General features: G+C 52.1%; 3 protein-coding genes and 1 pseudogene across 4 annotated transcripts in view; 3 read left to right on the top strand and 1 right to left on the bottom strand.

Annotated features, from left to right (window-relative positions):
* Positions 1 to 952: 952 nt before the first annotated feature.
* Positions 953 to 1,732, top strand: LOC129638010 (hemoglobin subunit alpha-1-like). The gene is made up of 3 exons (XM_055562442.1): positions 953 to 1,097; positions 1,199 to 1,403; positions 1,508 to 1,732. The coding sequence occupies exons 1-3, from the start codon at positions 1,003 to 1,005 to the stop codon at positions 1,634 to 1,636; spliced, it is 429 nt and encodes a 142-aa protein (XP_055418417.1). The 5' UTR covers positions 953 to 1,002; the 3' UTR covers positions 1,637 to 1,732.
* A 2,095-nt stretch (positions 1,733 to 3,827) lies between these two features.
* Positions 3,828 to 4,536, top strand: HBQ1 (hemoglobin subunit theta 1). Its single transcript, XM_055562444.1, has 3 exons — positions 3,828 to 3,946; positions 4,086 to 4,290; positions 4,408 to 4,536. The coding sequence occupies exons 1-3, from the start codon at positions 3,852 to 3,854 to the stop codon at positions 4,534 to 4,536; spliced, it is 429 nt and encodes a 142-aa protein (XP_055418419.1). The 5' UTR covers positions 3,828 to 3,851.
* Positions 4,537 to 6,148: 1,612 nt separating this feature from the next.
* Positions 6,149 to 7,028, top strand: LOC129638136 (small nuclear ribonucleoprotein E-like; annotated as a pseudogene).
* Positions 7,029 to 12,489: 5,461 nt separating this feature from the next.
* Positions 12,490 to 22,541, bottom strand: part of LUC7L (LUC7 like) — a 32,557-nt gene continuing 22,505 nt past the window's right edge. For both annotated transcript variants that reach the window (XM_055562438.1, XM_055562439.1), the window contains 5 exons: positions 21,067 to 21,243; positions 18,702 to 18,790; positions 13,987 to 14,016; positions 13,458 to 13,625; positions 12,490 to 12,833 (listed from right to left, as the gene is read on the bottom strand). In XM_055562438.1, the coding sequence (XP_055418413.1) occupies positions 12,692 to 12,833; positions 13,458 to 13,625; positions 13,987 to 14,016; positions 18,702 to 18,790; positions 21,067 to 21,243 (606 nt within the window). In that variant the 3' untranslated portion in view covers positions 12,490 to 12,691. The remainder of the gene's footprint in view (positions 12,834 to 13,457; positions 13,626 to 13,986; positions 14,017 to 18,701; positions 18,791 to 21,066; positions 21,244 to 22,541) is intronic.

The raw sequence follows: 22,541 nt of genomic DNA on the forward strand, positions 1-22,541 counted from the left end.
GTACCTTTTTTCCCCCAAAAAATATCATTCTACCTTACACATGTTTTCCTTCAACTTGCTATTCTCACTGATCTGTGTATCTTCTACCTGTTTTCTGGCCAATACATTCAGTTCTGTCTCACTTATTTCGATATTTATGTTAATTTTCCAGTAAAATCCTTTGTCAATTGTTCTCATAAGTCATTTGTCTTTTCCTTATATCTATGCTGGAGGTCTTCCCATATTATGAATGTAAGACTTCGGCTGAGAAACGTTCCTCAAGTCTTGCCTTAGCACCTGGGGAGAAGAGACTTGAACCCAGAGCTCCTTGCAAATTCTGTAACCCGCTCTCAGTATCTGTTCCTTCCAAGACTGCCACTTAGTTGCACTCAAAAACTCTCTGCGGAAAGAAAGGAATCTGGCGCCAAGGCTGAAGAGGAACAGGAGGCTTGGACGGGGGTAGGAGTGGGGTGGGGAGGAATTCGCTGATTACATGTGAACGGTGAGCCAAGTGTGTTACTGGCTGCCTCTGGCATGGACTAGGCGCACTCAATCGCCCGTTCATTCACTGATACTGCCCAAGTTTAAAATGCCCAGAGTGTGCCAAGCCTAGGTCCGGGGTGGATAGCACGGGCTGCCTTACTCCCTTCCGTTCTCAAGACAGCTGACGGACTCTTACAGGATGCAGGAGCGGGCATCCACCCAGCTCCACAATCCCGCCCCCGCCACCTGGCGCGAGGCTACCACTTCCGGGGAAGGTGGACGCAGCGGGCGGGAAGCACACGGTGGAAGCAATAACCCCCGGTCAGAGTCCAGGTCTCCGTGGGTGGGTGAGGGAAGCACCCATCGCCCGGCCGGGCGCAAGTCGGGCGCCGCGCGCCCTCTGCGGTCCAGGTCCGGCCGCGCATGCCGCGTGCCAGCCAATGAGCGCAGCGCGGGAGGGCGTGCCCCTGGCGCCGGGAGCATAAAAGCTCGCGCACTCGCAGCCCCGCACTCTTCTGCCAGACTCAGAGAGAACCCACCATGGTGCTGTCTGCCGCCGACAAGAGCAATGTCAAGGCCGCCTGGGGCAAGGTTGGCGGCCACGCTGCAGATTATGGCGCAGAGGCCCTGGAGAGGTGAGCACCGCACCTGCCCCGAGAGGACCGGGCCGCACGCCGGGCGCGTCCTTGTCCCGGGCCGCTCGGCCTAAGCCCGACTTTCCCGCCTCTTCACCCAGGATGTTCCTGAGCTTCCCCACCACCAAGACCTACTTCCCCCATTTCGACCTGAGCCACGGCTCCGCCCAGGTCAAGGGCCACGGCGCGAAGGTGGCCGCCGCGCTGACCAAAGCGGTGGGCCACCTGGACGACCTGCCCGGTGCCCTGTCTGAACTGAGTGACCTGCACGCTCACAAGCTGCGTGTGGACCCGGTCAACTTCAAGGTGAGCTCGCGGGCCGGGCCGGGACAGATCTGGGCTAGCGGGGCAGAGAATGCGGCGGCGCCCCCACCCAGCCCCCGCCCCCCTGACGTCCCCTCTCTCGGCAGCTTCTGAGCCACTCCCTGCTGGTGACCCTGGCCTCCCACCTCCCCAATGATTTCACCCCCGCGGTCCACGCCTCCCTGGACAAGTTCTTGGCCAGCGTGAGCACCGTGCTGACCTCCAAATACCGTTAAGCTGGAGCCTCGGCGACCCCTACCCTGGCCTGGAGCCCCCTTGCGCTCTGCGCACTCTCACCTCCTGATCTTTGAATAAAGTCTGAGTGGGCTGCAGTGTCTGTAGCCTCGGGTCTCTGTGTCCGCGAACCGGCCGGGGTGGGCGTGGTTCTCATTCATTGCCTCGGACTAAGGAGCTCTCAGGCAGAGGGAGAGAAGGGGAAAACGGGACGGAGGGGTGGGGGTGGAGCCCGTCCCACGGCCACTGCCTGGGATTCTCTGGGCAGCCCTCACCCTCAGCCTGGAGTGATTTCTGAGTACATTGGCCTTTCCCTGAATTCATCCCAGAGCCTTGCGTGTTCATCACGGAGATTTTTGCGCAAATGATCAATTTGTTGGCGGACCTCCAGCCAGGACTCGGAGCTCTCCCGGGGCTGCTCCCGGAGCTGGGTGGTGGGGAGAACACAGAGGCCCTCTGGGTGCCTCCCTCCTCACCAAGTGCCTAGAGGAAGCTAGGGGTGCGTAGTGCCGTTGTAGAGCCAGGCCAGGTCCTGGAGGCACCTCTGTCACCTGGTTCACCCCCCCCCCAGGACACCCACCGGGCCATTGAGGGTCTGAAGGCCTGATTTTGGGCACCCAGCTTAGGATACACTGCACTGCCCTGAGGCCCACTGACTCCCCCTGGCGCTGCTGTGGAGAGAAGAGCCAAGGCCAGGGTGCCTACACTCAGAGGCGCTTTCTTCCCATGGAGAATGCCCCTAGCACCTGTGGCTTGAGGTGTCCAGTCCTGGCAGTGGTCCAGCCCCAAGCTTTCAGCTGGGAGCAGTGTCTTTTCTTCCCTGGGCCCAAGAGTCATCGTCAGAAAATGGATGGCAGGTTTCCTGCTTTTAGCATGTGAGCTCTCTGTAAGAGGCAGTCTTCCTTATTTTACTATTAGGCAAAATAAGAGCCTGGACTAAAAGTGGAAACAACCCAAATGTCCATCGAGAGATGAGAGGACAAACAAAATGTGGTCTAAACAGACAATGGAGTAAGTTATCCAGCCATAACAAGCAATGAAGTGTAAATACATGCTACAAACACAAAAGACCACATACTGCATGAATCTATTCACATGAAATGTCCAGAATAGGCAAATTCACAGAGGCCAAGAGCAGACTGGTGATGTCCAGAGGCTGGAGGGCAGGGGTTATGGACTGACTGCTGATGGGGAGAGTGTTTCTATTTGGGATGATGAAAAAGTTCTGGAATTAGATGGATTGTACACCTGAAAATGGCTAAGACAGTAAATTTTATGCTTTGCAAATTTCAATGCATTTTTTTTTAAAGGATGTATAGTGATGCCTGGCACAGAATGAGTGCTACATGGGTATTAGCTATTATGTGGGGGATCTATCCTGTACTGTGCCAGGTCGCTTCAGTTGTGTCCAACTCTTTGCGATCCTATGGACCACAGCCCTCCAGGCTCCTCTGTCCATGGGATTCTCCTGGCAAGAATACTGGAGTGGGTTGCCATGCCCTCCTTCAGGGGATCATCCTGACCCAGCGATCGAACCCTTGTGTTCCCAACACTCATGTCTCTTAAGTCTCCTGCATTGGCAGGTGGATTCTTTACCATTAGCGCCAATTAGATTTCTATTTGGGATGATGAGAAAGTTCTGGAATTAGTGGTGATGGTAACACATAGTGTGAATGTAGTTAAAGACACTGAATTGTACACCTCAAATGGCTAAGACAGTAAATTTTATGTGAATTTCAATGCATTTTTAAAAAAGGATGTATAGTGATGCCTGGCACAGAATGAGTGCTTTATAGGTATTGGCTATTATTTTTAGGATCTATCCTAGCCACTCTGAATGCTCATTGTCCTGAAAAGGGCATCCGCTATGAAGCAGGAACAACCTTGGGAAGAAGAAACTGTTACCTTCCTTATATACCATAAATGAGAAAACAGACTGAGGTTCAATGCCAAACTCCATGCTAAAATTCAGGGCCACCTAATATTGACACATACTAAATATTAGTTTCCAAAAATAGGGATTTCAGGGTCCAGGGCGATTGGGAAGACCCCAGGTCAGAGCTGACGCTCAGTGGAGAGCTCCTAGACCCCTCCCGGCCAGATTCTGCGACCAGAGGCCCGGCGCCCCCCGGAGGCCAAGGGGACCGCAGGCCGAGAGGCGCAGGCGCAGCCCAGGCTTCACCGAGACGCCGAACGCGCGGCAGGCTGGTCTCCACGATGGTGCTGGCGCCGGCGGACCGCGCTGCAGTGCTCGCGTTGTGGCGGAAGCTCGGGACCAACGTCGGCATCTACACGACGGAGGCCCTGGAGAGGTGCGCACGGGTCCTGGCGCCTCAGGGCTCACCTGTCTTCAGCGCGCTCGGGGGATGCGTCCCCCGCCGTCCTATTCCGGAGCCCTTCCTCCCCAGACCCCGCCATCAGGACGCGCCTCACTCGCCGTTCCTCCCGCAGGACCTTCGTGGCCTTCCCTTCCTCCAAGACCTATTTCCTCCACCTAAACTTGAGCCCCGGCTCCGCCCAGGTCAGAGCCCACGGCCAGAAGGTGGCCGACGCGCTGAGCCTGGCCGTGAACCACCTGGACGACCTGCCGGGCACCCTGTCGTACCTGCGCGAGCTGCACACGCACAAGCTGCGCGTGGACCCGGTCTTTTTCAAGGTGAGCTCGTGGGTGGGGCCGACGCCAGTCGCCGGGGGAGGGGGCTCTCACCGGGGAGGGGGCTCTCACCGGGCAAGGGGTGGTGCACCGTGTGGGAACCATTCTGTCTATCTGCAGCTGCTGTGCCACTGCCTGCTGGTGACCCTCGCCCGGCACTACCCCGGAGACTTCAGCCCCAACATGCACGCCTCACTGGTCAAGTTTCTGAACCACGTGATCTCGGCGCTGGCCCCCAGCAGTGGCTAAATTGGGAGGGTGGTAGCAGGGGGCTCCGGTGTTTGAGTAAAGTCCGCAGAGTCCCAGCTGTGCCCGTGTTCTCTTCTAGGGGCCTGACGAGGGTGGGACGCCCTTCCCCAAAAGAGGCGGGAAGTCTGGACAGGGTGTCTCCACTCCCACATGGTAAGCCCCGACTCACCATGCCCTTGAGCGTGGCCACTTGGAGGTGTCGGCTGGGCCCCTGCCCGGACCGTCTTCCTCGCTGCAGCCTTCAGACACCTCACATGCACCTAGTTAGTACCGCCCGGCACAGCTTGCGAGGAAATTAGGGACGGGCGCCCCTGCCGGGGTGGAGCGGGACTGCGCCTCCTGAACTGAACACGCAGGGCACTTTGAGCAACCGGGAAGCTTGGGGTCAACGGTGCCTTTGCCAGACTCCGGACCTGGTCGGAGGAGGTTGGCGCCTGCAGCGCACCCTGCCCCCATCCCACACAGCAGACAGAACTCAGAGCGTCTTCCTTTAAACATTTTTTCTCATGAAATCAATCACGGTCATCGCAGAAACTTCAGGAAACGACTCCCAATTGCTGCACCTCAACTGCCCATGCCTTCCGGTGGGTTCCGGACATACATTGCTTAACAGCATGAATTTCTTTTTCCTTCTTCACAATTTCAGATACAGGATTCGTTCTTACTGTATATCTCAGCAACCTCAGCACGTTTTTTTCTTTCCTTATTAACTATAACATTTTTTCACTGAAAGGAAGCACTTGAGGTCTTTGGTGCATTAACTCCTCTTGGGCACTGAGGCCACTATTCAGTCAAATAAGGGTCACTGTGAACACGAGTGCTGCGGTACTAGGACAGTCCATCTGGTACCAAAGAGGACCACTAAGTGCCCAGAGGGGTGACTCACCCCCCAGTGGGGAGGGGTGATGGCACATTTGGAGAGATTTCTCATGAATATATTCAGTTTCACACTGACATGATCAGAGGAAACTTAACACACACGAGATGGCAGCAGCTCCCCCAGGCGGGGCCAGAGGCGGAGAAGACAGGCACTCGGTCTAATCCCAGCAAGGTATGCTTTTTCACTTATGTTTTCCACTTTCACAACTAATTTGCAAAAAACCTTCCCTGAGTATTTGTAGCTAAAAGTCTACGCACTAATATTGTCATGCCCTTGGGGGATTTCTTCAGAAGTGTAATTTCTGGCTTTTTGGTAATATCGCCAAAATTGCTTTCCTGAGTTTCGCCAGCAGATGAGTGCCTTGCACCCTCGGCAGCCTCACTTGCTCACTGCTAGAGGAGGGCCACCCACTTCCCAGGGTAGCATTCTTCCTCAGGTTGACCCAGATTTTGCCCAGTTTTTCCCGGGTATTTCCTGGGGGTACTCTTTCATCCAAATAAACCCAGCCCCTCCTCAGGTCTCTGGGCCCAACCACGCTCCATGGCTCTGCCTGTTCTGAGCTGCCATTTCCGATCTACACCCTCATTTATGACAATTAGGAATGCTGGATAAGACCCTTTCCACCCTCTAACAGCAAGTGGATTCGGAATCTTCAGACCAGATAACCAAGTGAAGGTGAGAACTCAGATGTCACAGCACCTAAACCACCTGGGTTCTGAGGTATTTGCCAAAATGAGCAAACTTGAGCTGAAATTCTTTTTCCTTACGGGCTCACAGTTCAAAGGGCCGGTAAAAGGTGATACACCCAAAAGGTGACTTTCCCATAAACCTGGGGCCCTAAAGATATCCCACTAGGTTATCCTTTCTCCAAATACAGGGACTGGTAAAAAGAAATAAAAGAAAAAACAGAAACAAAAAAGCCCCTGGATATTCAGCAGAAACGAAAAAAATGCTTCCCTAATAAATTGAAATCACATGCTGATATGCAAACAAATCCCCCCTGCCCCCAACCCCCGCCGAGAAAAAAGCACTTCACAGGCCACAAGGTGCCAGGGCTGACAAACTCAGCAGGCACAAAGGGCAAGGCACCTGCATGAAAGCCAGCAGCCATGCAGATGCCACATTCAATGCAACCTGACTTGAAATATCTGCAGGGAACCACAGAATATAAAAAGGCACATCGCAGGACTTTTCTGGTGGTCCAGTGGTTAATCTGCCTGCAACTAAACTTGAGTGCCACAACTGAGCCCACATGCAGCGAAGAAAATTTAAAAAGATAGAAATAGGCTTTCTGATAGTGCGGAGCAGTGTGGTGCTTCTGAGCTTCCAGCACGGCGTACCGGGGCCAGGGCCGGAATATGCAGAAGAGGCGGGTGCAGCCCATCAATCTTCAGATGCTTGCAAAATAGATCGCGGATTCAAGCGTGGCTCTATGAGCAAGTGAATATGCGGACAGAGGGCTGTACCTACTGGTTTTGATGAGTATATGAACCTCGTATTAGATGATGCAGAAGACATTCATTCTAAAACAAAGTCAAGAAAACAACTGGGTCGGATCATGCTAAAAGGAGATAACATTACCCTGCTCCAAAGTGTCTCCAACCAGAAGTGACAGATGAAGTGAGAAATTGTTTGGCAATACCGTTGGTTTTTTTAGGTGTCCTTTAAAACATGTATTCATATTGTTCTGCTCACCCTTATGTTATTACCAGATGACAATAAATGCTGTGGGACTATTTTTTTTTTAAGATAGAAATAGCATTATGATTTCCAAGGTAACAGAGTAAAAAACAGAATGTTAAAATATTCTAACACAACCCCCCAACCCCGGGAAGGAGGAGTGAGCTGGGCAAAAATGGAAGGAAAAATGTAAAGACCCCAAAAGATGGCATCAACAAAACAATGGAGGAATTCCCTGGCGGCCCAGTGGTTAGGACTCCACACTTCCACTGCCCAGGGCACAGGCTCAGCTCCTGGTCAGGGAGCTAGTCTCACTTGCTCTGTCGTGCATGGGTTGGTCAGTCAAGTTCATTCTGGTTTAACTTTCTGGCCAACCCAACATTGACTATGTGACTTAAATGACTCAAAGAAGGGATAAAGATCAGACTTGAGGCTTAAGGACAAAAAGCGCAAATACAGTAAAAAGAATCATCAATGGATCCAGAGACTAAAGTGGGCCCTGCAGCGCTCCCTCCTGGTCTTCTCCTGTGGTCACCTCCCCTTGTGTGGCTGTTTGTTGCTGTCTTTAAATTTTATTGGCATATTGTCAATTTACAATGTTGCATTAGTTTCTGCTATATAACAAAGCGAGTCAGTTATACAGACATGTAATAGTTTGCATTTGTTAACCCCAAATTCCCCATCCATCCCTCACCAAAGCTTTTTTTAATGTGGTAAAATACAGGGCTTCCCTGTCGTTCACTGGTAATCTGCCTGCAATGTAGCTGACGCAGGTCGATCTCTGGGTTGGGAAGATCCCCTGGAGAAGGGCATGGCAAACCATTCCAGTATTCTTTCAGAGAACTCCACAGACAGATGCCTGATGGATCGCATCAGACAGATGCCCATGGGGTTGCAGAGCCGGTCAGACATGACTGAGTGATTAACACTAACTCATGCAAAATATAGGTAACAAACACCAGTTCAACCACTGTAAAGAGCACGGCTCGGTGGCATTCATTTCACTCACAAGTGTGCCATCACCACCTCCAGCCAGCTCCAGAACTTCCTCACAGCCCCAAAGGAAGCCCCTTGTCTACTACCAGGCACCCCCCTCCACACCTCTCCCAGCCCAGCCCCATGGCTTTACTGATCCTGGCCTTTCCATGTAAATGTACACAGCTCGTGGTCTCTCGTGTCCAGCATGTTGCTCAGCACATTCTCAAGGCTCATTGGTGCTGGACCTGCATCTGACCTGATGCCCTGATGATCAGGAGCTGTGGGACAATTAATGCGTGCTGTCTGTGGCGATTTTCAAGGAGAGCAAAGCTCTCTGGAAGGACTGTGGGGCAGATGAGGGCACCGATGAGCCGGCGATGTACCGCAGGTCCTGTCTGCAGTGTTTTGTGCTCTCTTCTGCTCAGAGGCGGGGCCTGGCCTGGGGCTGAAAGGCCTGGATTCCAAGGTGGCTGGACTTGGGCAGGTGTTCCAAAGGGGACAGGAGCAGCCCCAGAAGGCCCAGGACAATGTAATACTGCACTGTAACATATCACGCTGTTGTTCAATTGCCCAGTCGCCTCCAACTCTTTGTGACCCCATGGACTGCAGCACGCCAGGCCTCCCTGTCCCTAACCATTTCCAAAAATTTGTCTAAGCTCATGACCACTGTATCAGTGATACCATCCATTCATCCCATCCTCTGATGTATCACACTAAACACCATTCTCTACTGCATACTTGAAGTTGCTGAGTAGCGCTTAAAACTTATCACAGGAAAAAAATCATTTTGCAAAATATATATATATATATCAAGTCATTAGCACGTACACGTAAAACTAAAATAACATTTGTCAATTTAATCTCAATAAAAATTTTAAAAAGGTGGTGGCCTGGATCCAGGTGGGGGAAGTCCCCCTGGCCAGCCGTTAACAGCTTCTCTCTTGAACTGTGAGGACAGCACCACCTCCTCGGGAGGGCAGCCCTGAGCCCACGGGCACCAGCAGGGAAGTCAGGCAGGCAGGCTGGGGGTGGCACGGGGGAGGGCAGAGAAGGGGGACAACAGACGCAAGAGGGTGGCACTCGCCAGCGCTGTGGGGGCTCAGGACACGCAGGGACCCCCAGGCTTTCCTCACGGGCTCCCAAGTGCCCCTGGGTGGGAGCAGAGGGCCGCCTCAGGCCAGGGTTCACTGGCACCTGGGGGCAGACCTTGTGTTGACCCCTATCACGTGCGACCCCGTGCTGGGGGTGTGGATGGTTACCTGGGGGCCTGGCTTAGGGCTCGTGCAGTGGGCATAGAGCACGCTGCTCACCGCGCCGCGATCGGGCCCAGGATGGCTCTGCCCTCTTCCCCTAGGTCCAAACAAGTGTCAGCATCGTATGTGCCAACGACAAGAGCTAGGAGACCTGTTCTAAGCTGTCCCACAGATGCCACTGAGGGCTTGCGGCCCAGCTGTCAGGGTGCTTCGGACCAGCAGCAGCAGCAGCCCGGGTAAACAGCTACATTCTCGGTACTGGTACAGGCTAGAGTTGGCGGGGTGGATGAACCCCGCCGACACCACACTCAGAAGTAACTCACGTTGATCACAAGTCACATTCTGCAATTCCAGAGACAGAGAGCAGACTGGTGGCTGTCAAAGGCTGGGGCCAAGGGGCATGCCTGCTGGTGGGTGTGGGGCTGGGGTGACGAGACGCCCCAATGCCACAGTGATAAACACGACACTGCGAGCACACTGAAGGCCACTAGACTGTACGCTTTCGAGCGGCTGAAATGTTGAATTTTATGAGATAAGTTTATCTCCATCAAAAAACCAACCAACCTACCTGCAAAAAAAGAAACCTACATTCTTAGATCCCTCCCCTAATCCACAGGAAGCCTAGAGGGGCTCATACCACCTGCTGCAACAAGGCCTGCAGGGGACAAGGGCACGGGATGAAGTCCCAGCACCGCTCAGCTCAGCCCAGCCGCCAGAGCAGGACCACCCTGTTTAAGGCAGGGGACCCTTCCGAGGCACAACCCCTTCTCCACATGCACAAACCATGGCTGGACACCGGCCCCAGCCCTGGAGTCAATCCCCCCGGTCCCCAGGCCAGCCGAGAGCACGCACCCACTGCACAGCCGTCACCCTGGGGAGACGGCCCTGTGTCCACACGCCGCAGCGAGGCTCTGCACCGCCGCTAAGGCCATGGAGTCCCACAGAGCTGCAGGGCCAACACCGTCCCTCCAGCCCTCAGGTCCCAAGACTGCAGGCGTAGGCCTTGCTAGAGACTCCCAAAGAGGGGCAGAAACCAAAACATCCCTGCCCCCGGCTGCAGGCCCCCCCACCTGCCCCCTGGACAGACTGGGGCCTCCGTGCCACACCCCTCACCCCCGCTCCCGAGCGGAAGAGTGGGGCTGGGGGAGTCCCTGAGAACTCGGGGACTGGAGGGGCCAAGGGCACCACACAGCCCTGGGACTGACCACAGGCCCCTGGAGATCTGCACCTATGGGCTCAGCCAACCCCTCTCTCACCAAGGACTGCCATCACCGCCCGCTCCCGGCATCCCTGCTAAGCCAGCGCTTCCCCACAGCAGCGCTCTAACAAGGACGAGAGGGCGCAGGTGAGCGGTGCCCTCCTCCCAGCACCCTCCCGGTGCCACCCCTGGAGCCGCGCTCACCCAGGCTGGGCTGTGGCCTCCAGAGCAGCCCGCTGTACACCTGTGCCCAGTGGAGTGGAGCCAGCTGAGGAGCCGAGGCTCAGGGGCTGGGGGGATCCAGGCGGCCCCTGCAGTCAGGCCAGGGCACTCCAGGGGCAGGCAGGTGCCTCTGGACTGACGAGCAAGCACCCAGCTGTGGGGGGAGCAGAAGCCGCCCCCCAGGCATCTTGACCCCAGCCCATCTGTTTTCTCGCTGGGACCTCCAGGCTCCTCTAAGGTCAGGGACGCCATCTGCCCTCTGCCTCTTCAAAACCAGCCTCCAGGGATGGCAGCAGACAGAGTGCCGCGCAACCGTGCGTCAGAAATGCAAGTATGTGTGCCCTGTCACCACAACACAAACAGAAGAGACCCCCAAACACCCCCTCGGGAGGTTAGAAATGGAGACCTGAGGAGCTGGGCAGTCTTTGCCCTGGCTGCCCACTCAGTCCAGACCCCGCCGTCATAAGCCGGCTTGCAGGGTGGAGTCAGGAAACCACCAGCACAGCCTGGGCTTCTCTGCCTGCCCCCGCCCACGCCCACCTCTGCCCTCCCAGGGCTTTCCGCCCTGCTTTCCCAGGGCTTTTATCTACTTCCCACAAAAACGGCACATCCCCTGCTCCCCCGCAGGTACCTACCTGGCCTCTCAGTGGCCACTCTGGCCCAGCCTGGCTGCAGGCCAGGGAAACACCCCTGGGCGGAGGGACATCGCTGATGCCAGACCTCTTTTCCGTGGACACAGCTGGCTGGGGAAGACCCTGCCAGAGGGCAGCAGAGCAGCCCACTACCCACATCCCTCCAGAGGGAAACAAACCGCAGTGAGGAGCCTAGAAGAGGGCCACCAACCACGCCCTGGGGCTGGCAGCCACACGACCCAGACCCAGTGTCCATGTGCTCTGCACAGGGGTGTGGGTGTGTGTTTCACAACGTGGCCATCAGAAGCTGCCTCCAAAAATAAAACCACACACTCCCCTGATGAACTTTCCTGGTGGCTCAGACGGTAAAGAATCTGCCTGCCAATGCATGAGACCTAAGAGACACAGGTTCGATCCCTGGGTCGGGAAGATCCCCTGGAGAACGGAATGGTAATCCATTTCAGTAGTCTTGCCTGGAGAATCCCATGGACAGAGGAGCCTGGCCGCTACAGTCCATAGGGTTACAAAGAGTCGGACACGACTGAGCACGCCACAGTCATCCTCCCCCTGAAAAGTGAAAAAAATGAAAGAGCTCCCAATTGTATCTTCAGAATAGCTCACTTTAGTCTCGAGATACAAGCGGAAGGGCTGAGGGAGACTGGATAATACCACCAGCCCTGCCAAGGGTGAGCAGAACCACGACTGACCCCGAAGTCAACATGCCTTCCTCTGAGGACCTTGTGGCCGTCATGTCAACCTTTCCGTGGGTCTTTCTTTGCTCTGAGTAACTCCAAGAGGGGGAACTGCAGCCTATCTGAGCTCCAGTGCTGGGCGGAGGCTGCTGACCACAAACCAGACAGGCAGTCCTCCAAAGAAATGGGGGAAGTGAACAGCTTGGACCTCAGAAAGACATATGAGGCTGGGAGAGCAGACGGCTGTGTGCCTCTGGCTCCGTCAGCGTGTCGGACACCAAAAGGCAGAGGGGAGCCCGAGGATAAGTCACATTTCTGGGCCACGTGCAGGTGACCCGGGCATGCCCCCCCACCCTGTGGAAGGCACGGCAAGTCCAGTGCAGCCAGGACAGCAGAGAACGCACCGCGGCCGCCAGGAGGCAGTCTGTCAGGTTGTTTATTCCCGCTCGACACAACCCAGAACACAGGAGCAACTCTGTACACCTCTAGAAACTCACAGCTAGCTCCAAAACAATAGAAATGTTAAACTACAAAAGATGAGCTGTATTCAGCAAATAGAAAGGGTAACGTGAGGCCGTGTCAGACGTGGATCGGACTATTTACAGTGCCTGGGCGTGGGCTCAGATCTCGCCGGCCTCCTTCTCCTCCGACCTCCGCGATGCGGCCTTCCCGTTGGCACTCTCAAGCCTCCAGTCGGTGGCCCCCCGCTCACTCCGCCCGCGCTCCCAGGACTCCTCCCTTGAAGTCCGCTCTCGGGAGAACCTGGGAAAAGGGAACCAGAGGCTCATCGAGGGCTGGCCCTCCCTCCTGGGTGCTCCCCAGGCACTGACACCGTGGACCGTCCGTGCGAGGAAAGGGAAGACCCACACAGCTGGAAGGGCCCAGCAGGCACTGCACAGGGAGGGGCTGGGCAGCCAACACAGAGTGGCATTTCCAGAGGGTTCTAGTAACAGGAACAGCTTTTACTAAAATGTAAACAGTGCAAAGGAAAATACAGCACGAGTTGATCCATTATGTAAAAACACAATGGAGAAAAAGTATTACCAAAGCGAATGGTGGGCATCTCCAAATATGATCATTAGTAGTGTGTGTGTTTTTTTAAAATCACCACAACCGAGGTGAGCAGCCTACCAGGGCTGTGTGTACCAAAGTGGCGGTGCACGTGTAGCCCAAGCATGGCCTCGCCTACACGAGACACCTCTGCAGCTCTCAAGTGTCCAGCCCTGAAGCCACCTGCTGCCCCCAGCTGGTGGACTCCCAGAGCCCTGGGTCCCGTCAGGACCCTCAAGGCCTCAACGCTCAGTCCCTGGGTGACAGACCCCAGGCCCTGGTGCACAGAGCAGGGCTCAACTCCTGCTGCAGATACTGAAGGAACAGAGTAGTTACTTGTATTTCGAGCTCCGGTCCCTGGATGCCCGACGATGGCCACGGCTGTGGCTCCGGGAGCGGCTTCGGTGGCGCCGGTGTCTGTCTCGGGACCGGGAACGGGACGACTTCCGCCGCTCTCTGGAAGTTGACCTCGACCGCCTGCGACGTCGGTCCCGGGAGCGCGACCTGCAACAGAGGCTGTGCTGACACCTTACTGCTGTCTCTGCTTTCTCCTCCCAGACTTGTAACCCGGGTTCACAACCCTCCCCTCAACGGCACCCTGCTCATGAATAACTGGCCAGACCCTCCCCACCGATGCTTCCGGAAACATGCCAGGAACGTTCTGATCATCCCTCTCACTGACAGTGGACGCCCACCCCACGCTGCACTGAGCCCCAATCAGGGCTCTCCTTCTAACCCACGCTCTGTGCCCTTCGCGACCAGCCCTGACCCCAGACAACTAATGCCAAGTTATAAAGGCTAAGTATCAAGAAAAAAGCACATGAAAAAGGACATGTTACTGAGAATGTATCAATGGAAAACCTACCTCCTGCGATCTCTTGTTCTTGATCCAGACCTAAAATGGAAAAAAAGATGAGCAATTTCCTAAAAACAGCCCAATTCCTTACAGCTGAAGGGAGGTGCCCCACATCCCCATGGTGACAAGGGTCAACTTCCCACAGGACCTGCTATGAGGCCCGCCCCGGGCCCCCACCCGTTGGAGGGAGAAGGAAGAGACCAGCACCCAGGGGTCCACATTGCACTGAGCTGAACCAGTGGTTCTGCAAACTTCACAGTGGACACCAACCCAGCTACACAGATAGTCACGGTGCAGGGCTGGGCAGGACACCCAAGCTCCAAACACAGGCTCACTTTCCTGGAGTGCTGCAGGAGCTCCCGGGAAACAGTACACAATCAGAAATGTAAGAAATGCACTTGAGGGACCTTCCCTGGTGGTCCAGTGGTTGAGAATCCACCATGCAACGCAGGGGACATGAGTTCAATCCCTGGCCGGGAACTAAGATCCCATACGCCATGGGGAAACTAAGACCGCGTGCCACAACTACTGAGTCTACGCGCTCTGGAGCCCGTGGCCCTACGGAAAGATTCCATATGGTAAGAGGAAGACCCTCAGTTCAATTCAGTTCAGTCGCTCAGTCGTGTCTGACGCTTTGCGACCCCATGAACCGCAGCACGCCAGGTCTCCCTGTTCATCACCAACTCCCGGAGTCCACCCAAACCCATGTCCATTGAGTCGGTGATGCCGTCCAGCCATCTCATCCTCTGTCGTCCCCTTCTCCTCCTGCCCTTAATCTTTCTCAGCATCAGGGACTTTTCAAATGAGTCAGCTCTTTGCATCAGGTGGCCAAAGTATCAGGAGTTTCAGCTTCAACATCAGTCCTTCCAATGAACACTCAGGACTGATCTCCTTTAGGATGGACTGGTTGGATCTCCTTGCAGTCCAAGGGACTCTCAAGAGTCTTCTCCAACACCACAGTTCAAAATCATCAATTCTGCAGCGCTCAGCTTTCTCCACAGTCCAACTCTCACATCCATACATGACCACTGGAAAAACCATAGCCTTGACTAGCCGGACCTCTGTTAGCAAAGTAATGTCACTGCTTTTCAATATACTGTCATATATATAGGTGGACATATATATATATATAGGTTGGTTATAACTTTCCTTCCAAGGAGTAAGCGTCTTTTAATTTAATGGCTGCAATCACCATCTGCAGTGCTTCTGGAGCCCAGAAAAATAAAGTCAGCCACTGTTTCCCCATCTATTTGCCATGAAGTGATGGGACCAGATGCCATGACCTTAGTTTTCTGCATGTTGAGCTTTAAGCCAACTTTTTCACTCTCCTCTTTCACTTTAATCAAGAGGCTCTTTAGTTCTTCACTTTCTGCCGTAAGGGTGGTGTCATGTGCATATCTGAGGTTATTGATATTTCTCCTGGCAATCTTGATTCCAGCTTGTGCTTCCTCCAGCGCAGCATTTCTCATGATGTACTCTGCATATAAGTTAAATAAGCAGGGTGACAATATACAGCCTTGACGTACTCCTTTTCCTATTTGGAACCAGTCTGTTGTTTGCTACGTGCCTCAATTAAGATCCGATGCAGCCAAATAAATATTAAAAAAAAAAAAAAAGAAATACACTTGACAAGAGTGCACCTCTCACATCCTGTTCTAAGCAGCAATTTTCAACCTGTGAAGGACGAAGTGACAAAAGATACTGCTCACACACCATGTGGCTGGAGGGTGATTTTATAAAAACTCCAAGAAAGTAATTTCCTTAACACCTACCAGTATTTATATATTAAATTCCTCTCTCCCAGGAATTCTAAGGAACTTATATATACTCAAATACATTCAAGGATGATCGTGCTCACACATTCAAAAACAGTTTTATATTAAGTCACCAAAAATTAAAATTAAAAAGCAAAGTTAACAAAGGTCAACAAGTGGGACTACATCAGACTAAAAAGCTTCTGCACAATGAAGGTAACCATCAGCGAAATGAAAAAGCAACTGAATGGGAGAAAATATCTACAAATCAAGAAACTGCAAGAGGCATTTATCCAAAGTATGAAAAGAACTCACACAACTCTAAATGGAAGTGGAAAAAAAAAAAAGATTAAAACAATGGGCAGAGGACCTGAACAAACATTTTGTCAAAGAAGACATACAAAGGCCAACAGGCAAAGGAAAAATTGCTCCACAACTTTACCCATCAGGAAAACACAAATCAAACCATGATGGGCTGTCACTTCACATCTGTCGGAGTACTATCACCAAATGACAAGAAACACAGGTGCTGGTGAGGATGTGGAGAAAAGCAAGTACTGCTGGTGGGAATGTAAACTGGTGCAGCCATCATGAAAAACAGGATAGAGGCGTCTCAAAAATTAAAATGGAACTACAATATGATCCAGCAATTCCAATTCTGGATATTCACTTGATGGAAATTAAATCACTATTTTGATCAGATCAGTCGCTCAGTCGTGTCCGACTCTTTGCGACCCCATGAATCACAGCACGGCAGGCCTCCCTGTCCATCACCAACTCCCGGAGTTCACCCAGACTCACGTCCATCGAGTCAGTGATGCCATCCAGCCATCTCATCCTCTGTTGTCCCTTCTCCTCTTGCCCTCAATCCCTCCCAGCATCAGAGTCTTTTCCAATGAGTCAACTCTTCGCATGAGGTGGCCAAAGTACTGGAGTTTCAGCTTTAGCATCATTCCTTCCAAAGAAATCCCAGGGCTGATCTCCTTCAGAATGGACTGGTTGGATCTCCTTGCAGTCCAAGGGACTCTCAAGAGTCTTCTCCAACACCACAGTTCAAAAGCATCAATTCTGCGGCACTCAGCCTTCTTCACAGTCCAACTCTCACATCCATACATGACCACAGGAAAAACCATAGCCTTGGCTAGACGCACCTTTGTTGGCAGTAATGTCTCTGCTTTTGAATATGCTATCTAGGTTGGTCATAACTTTCCTTCCAAGGAGTAAGCGTCTTTTAATTTCATGGCTGCAATCACCATCTGCAGTGCTTCTGGAGCCCAGAAAAAGAAAGTCTGACACTGTTTCCACATCTATTTCCCACGAAGTGATGGGACTGGATGCCATGATCTTCGTTTTCTGAATGTTGAGCTTTACGCCAACTTTTTCACTCTCCACTTTCACTTTCATCAAGAGGCTTTTTTAGTTCCTCTTCACTTTCTGCCATAAGGATGGTGTCACCTGCGTATCTGAGGTTATTGATATTTCTCCCGGCAATCTTGATTCCAGCTGTGTTTCTTCCAGTCCAGCGTTTCTCATGATGTACTCTGCATTATAAGTTAAATAAACAGGGTGACAATATACAGCCTTGACGTACTCCTTTTCCTATTTGGAACCAGTCTGTTTTTCCATGTCCAGTTCTAACTGTTGCTTCCTGATCTGCATACAGATTTCTCAAGAGGCAGATTACGTGGTCTGGTATTCCCATCTCTTTCAGAATTTTCCACAGTTTATTGTGATCCACACAGTCAAAGGCTTTGGCATAGTCAATAAAACAGAAATAGATGTTTTTCTGGAACTCTCTTGCTTTTTCATGATCCAGCAGATGTTGGCAATTTGATCTCTGGTTCCTCTGCCTTTTCACTTGATGGAAATTAAATCACTATTTTGAAGACACTTACAACTCCGTGGTCACTGCATTATTTACAATAGCTCAGACACAGGAAAATCTAAGTGTCCATTGATAGAAGGACCGATAAACATGATGTAGTTGTATATATAAAGTGGGATGTTGTTCAGTTAAAAAAAGAAGGAATTCTGCCATTTGCAACAACACATATGGACCTTGAGAGCACTACGTTAAGTAAAATAAGTCAGACAGGAAAAGATAAATGCTGTATGAGTTTAGTTATATGTGGAATAGAAAAGAGCCAAACTTACAGAGAACAGACTGGTGGTGCTAGAGGGAGGAAAACGAGGGTGGGCAAAGGCGGGAGGATGGAGACAGGTGATGACAACGTCGCAGAATGGTGCTGTGCGGCCAAGAGCACGCCAGCTGCGGGGGCCAAGGACCCACGCACAGAGCCCACCCTGCGACGGCGGTCACCTGTGTGAAAAGACCCTCGTGTCTGTACTTAATATTTTTATACTGTTCCAGTCTCTTTATAATCAACATGTTACATAATTAAAATAATGAAAAACAAAAGTTAGCAAGTTATTCACAAAGGAATCCCTCCAGGCGTCTGTGTGCCCAATATAGAGCCTGGCTACTCTGGGCTCCAGACACTGCCCTGAACTCTGACCAGACCCACCACCCCTACCTGGCTGCTCTCAGGCATCCCAGCCCTAACACGGCTAGAACCACCTCCCCTCCCAAAACTCCGATCCCAGGCTCCCCTCCTCTGTCACCATCAGCGGCCACTCCAGGCCAGCTCCACTCCCGCTCTGTACAGCTCACACCGTCCGCTAGCAGATGCTATCAGCTCTGCCCCAAGAGCACACAGCTCGTCCCTGCCCACTCCTGGGCCTGGACCCTCCCAGCCACTCACGTTCTCCTTGCTCCCACCCAACAAGCCTCAGCCCTTGGCCCACGCGAGCCCGTCCCTGGTGGATCTGGCCGTAGGGCCTGCACTGGGCAGGAATCTTTTTGCTCCTTTTGGCCACCAAGTACCTGGCAGACCTCAAGTGTCACAGGCAACAGCAAGACTGCCAAGTACATGGGGTGTCCTTGGGATGGGGGGCTGTCCTTGGGCTCACCTTCTGCTCAGCCGCTCCTCCCGCTCTCTCTCTTCCCGCCTCCTCAGCCGATCCTGATTTCTCTTCTCCTGCTTCTCAGCCACAGTTTTCTAAATAAAACGGAAAACTGGGAAGATGAGAGAGGCACATACACACTAGTGTGTGAACAGTGCTGAACAAAGAACGTTTACATGACCTCAGTACTGGCGATTTAAGAACCTTAGGGAAATTCAGGGAAGAGGAACACAATTCTTTTTATTAACAAAACCTCTTAACAGAAAATACATGGAATAAAAACTGTTTTATAAATTCAGAGACAAACTATTAATTCTAACAGGTGCTGTACTTCTAAGTTACAAAAAGTTTATCATATGACTTCAAATCAATCAAGAAAGTTAAGGTTTTTACCCAAAGAAGACTCAACAAACTTTATGTGAAGGAGAACATGTGTATTTGATCAAGCACATCTTGCTGAGGGGAGCCAAGCTACCCAGCCTTGTTGCTGCCTGTCCTGGGGATGGGTTGTAGTGGACACGGAGGGAGGGAGGAGCACAGGAGATGGCCTGGAGACCCTACCACTGGAGCACCCCAAAACCCACTTGGAGCCTGTCACGCCATCTCATGCTGCTGAGAAGGCCTCCTCACCTCCCCCTGGGGAGGGGGAGGTATCCAGAGCCACAACACAAGATCCAAGAGGGAGTGCAGCATGACCTAAAATGTCAGAGCTGACAAAAGCCAGGCCCCCAGGAAGAAAGGGCACGGCTGGGGGTGCGTGTGTGTGTCTGCGTGTGACCTCAAAGCATCTGGGCCCAGGCCCTCCTGTGCGGCTCCTCTAGCTCTGTCCTCTGACGTCATACATCCAACACTGGGAGCAGGACACAAGGACGCTGTCCCAGCACCTGGGTCTCCACACACACCCTGTCCAAGAACAGCGCTGGGGCTAGCATCAGCTCCTCCCCAAACCCTCCCCACTCCCTGAAACATTAGGTCTCCCCACAGGCAAGTCCTCACTCTTGCCCGCCTCCCTCCGCCACGTCCATCTAGGTCCAGGACCTGCAGGCATGCACACCGCCGGGACCACTGAGTGAAGCCCTCTCCGAACTGGGCACAGAGCTCCTACTCTCCTCATGGTTAAGAGGTGCACTTCCAAGTAACCTTTTCTGCTGATAGTGTAACAGCTATTTATTGAAATCTGCAACTTGGCTGTATTGTTCTATCAACTATATACTGCTCATAACCACAATGACAAAATATGATTTTTAGATAAGTGAATACTTAAGTTCTAAAGATTTCAGCAGAAGAAGTTTCAATGTATGCTGATGTTAAAAAAAAAGGGGGGGGGGGCTTTCAGGTATAAGAAACATTAGGGCAAAATTCTGGGATTGTTATTTAAAGGAAAATAGGAATATAAGGAGTAGATTTTTTATAAAGATGGTAGCTGCCACCAAATTGTTATTTATAGTATATTAGCTACATGGAATATATGCTTATATTTTGTACCATAAACTTATAAAAAAAATTTACAACTTAAAACCATGTGACAGAAAGTATCACTTTTCAGAATTCCCCTGGAAGCACAGGAGATGCTCAAGACCAGTGGTGAGCCTGCCAACCGGCTCCCTCTCCAGTCTGAGCACACACCACCTCCAGGGACCCTCCCTGGGCATAAGGGCGCCACCCACTGCCCCTTCCTGGGGCCACATGTGGCCTGAGGCCTTGACTGTCAAGGTGGCCTACAGTTAGGGGCCACATGTCTGTCCTTCCAGATTTCGGGCTTCTGGAGGAAAGGCCTGCATATTTCCCAGCATCCTAGTACACAGCCAGGGAGGTTTCATCAGTCTGAAAACAATTCAGCTTATCCCGAAGTTGCTTAACTTTCCTTCTCAGCATTCCATATGCAGGACGTCAAATGCTATAATCTAACCCAGGAAAACAAGGAGCCCCGAGGAAGGGACAGAGGCATCCAGCTGTGGGGCAGGGCCACCAGAAAAAGCCCTGTCACCTTCTTATGCTTCTAGCCTGACCACATTCCACAGGTTCGCCTTCGCCCAAAGAGAAAAACCACAGGCTACTGGCTCTCTCTCACCTCCAAAGAGAAGTGTTTCCAGAGGGATGCACGAGTTCTCTGTACCTGGGATGAATTCTGCCATTGTTCTCTGTAAACAAGGGGTAGTAGACTAAACAAACATCCCAGGCCCTGTTGGATTCTGAGATCTCAGGGAACACAATGATGACACCCGAGTAGCTCACTGTAAAGCTAAAGTATAAAACCAAGGCCTGATACCTCCACCAACAAAAAAAGAACACAAGGTTTGCTACAAGCAGAGAGACATGAAGACGATCACGACTTGGCAGGCTTCTTCAGAAACATAGCACATTAACATACCCTTAACTGATCGAGCTTCTCACGGATCTGAATGAATCCCAAGTGTAACTTGCCCCCGAAGTGGTCTGCAAGACGACGGTCATTGTCATGGAGGCCAAGGTAGGCTGAACAGACCTCACAGACACGAAGCTTCTGTTGCTGAAAACTGGACGCAGGCATGGAATTTCTGTATTCTTCCTGGAGAGCAGGGAAAGAGTGATCCAAGTGAGGTTAACTCAAATGCCACTGTCCACTCAACCCCTAAAGTGGAAGTATATGAAGGGAGGTGACTTTTATTTTTAGCTGCCCAGCTTGCGGGACTTTAATCCACAGACTATAGAGACTGAACCCCAGACCCTGGCAGTGAAGTGCCAAGTACTAACCACTGAACCACCAGGAAATTCCCTAAAGATGATTTCAAAATACATAAACCTGAATCGTTTACAAAGCTTCAGATACTTGTAATTAAATTATAATTTAATTTCAATAAATTGTAATTAAATTGTAATCCAATTTAAACTATTTATTTAAGAGATGAACTAAGAGTCATGATTTCAAAGCAGTGAGGGATATTCAGAACACTGAGACACACAGGAGACTGTGTGCTAAAGGCCAGCGGGGAAAGGGAGTTCCTGCGATGGTGGAGAGCTCTGTGAAGACCAGACTACAGGCTCCTCACAGCGCCCCTAATCACACCAGACATGGCAGAGCTCTGTTAAGATCAGACTGACTACAGCGCCCCTATCACACCAGACAGACGGGCAAAACACAGAGCATCCAGAGTCTGCCCCGGTGCCCAGGAATGCCCAATGCAGCCCTGAAACCTAAAATCTGGAAGGAGAAACACACCAGACATCTCTTCAAACAAGGAAGTGTGCCTAAGGGAACAGAACAAAGCGCACGCACGCCCACACACACACACACACCCTACCCCCGCCCAGCAGCCAGTGCGGTCTGAGTCTCCTCACAGGGAGCCATTTTGCCTCAAAGGAAAACACACGAATATAAAAGAAAATGACCCAGGACGCAGTGATGGCTGCCTGTGCTCAAATTAACACACGCCTTCAAAATCTAGGTTGAGGGATACATTTCAACATTTGTCCTTAAAGTAAGACAATGTAATAATCTTCCATTAACTCATACATTCAAAACATTCCCTAAAAAATGCAGGTTAAAATAAGACATCATGTCACTCACTAGACTGACGGAGACACAGAACACCGGGCCCTCCCATACCCTGACGCTGGCGCCCGTGCAGCATGGTTACTGTGGGGGCAGCCTGTCTGTAAAGGTGGGGTTACCGGAAACATCCCTCACATGAGCACAGTGCTGGACACACAGAACCAGCCGTGAGATGAGAAACCATCAGTGACCTGGAAAACCACCCATGGACAAACAGCCATGTGCCCCTAAAATGCAGTCCCGCAGCAGTAAACAAACTGAACCCATCTGCCTGCAGCAGCCTGGAGAGCTCTGCCCGGCGATGCAAGTGGGAG

This window comes from Bubalus kerabau, chromosome 23 (genome assembly GCF_029407905.1).
Source record: "Bubalus kerabau isolate K-KA32 ecotype Philippines breed swamp buffalo chromosome 23, PCC_UOA_SB_1v2, whole genome shotgun sequence".
In the NCBI taxonomy this organism is placed as follows: domain Eukaryota; kingdom Metazoa; phylum Chordata; class Mammalia; order Artiodactyla; family Bovidae; genus Bubalus; species Bubalus kerabau.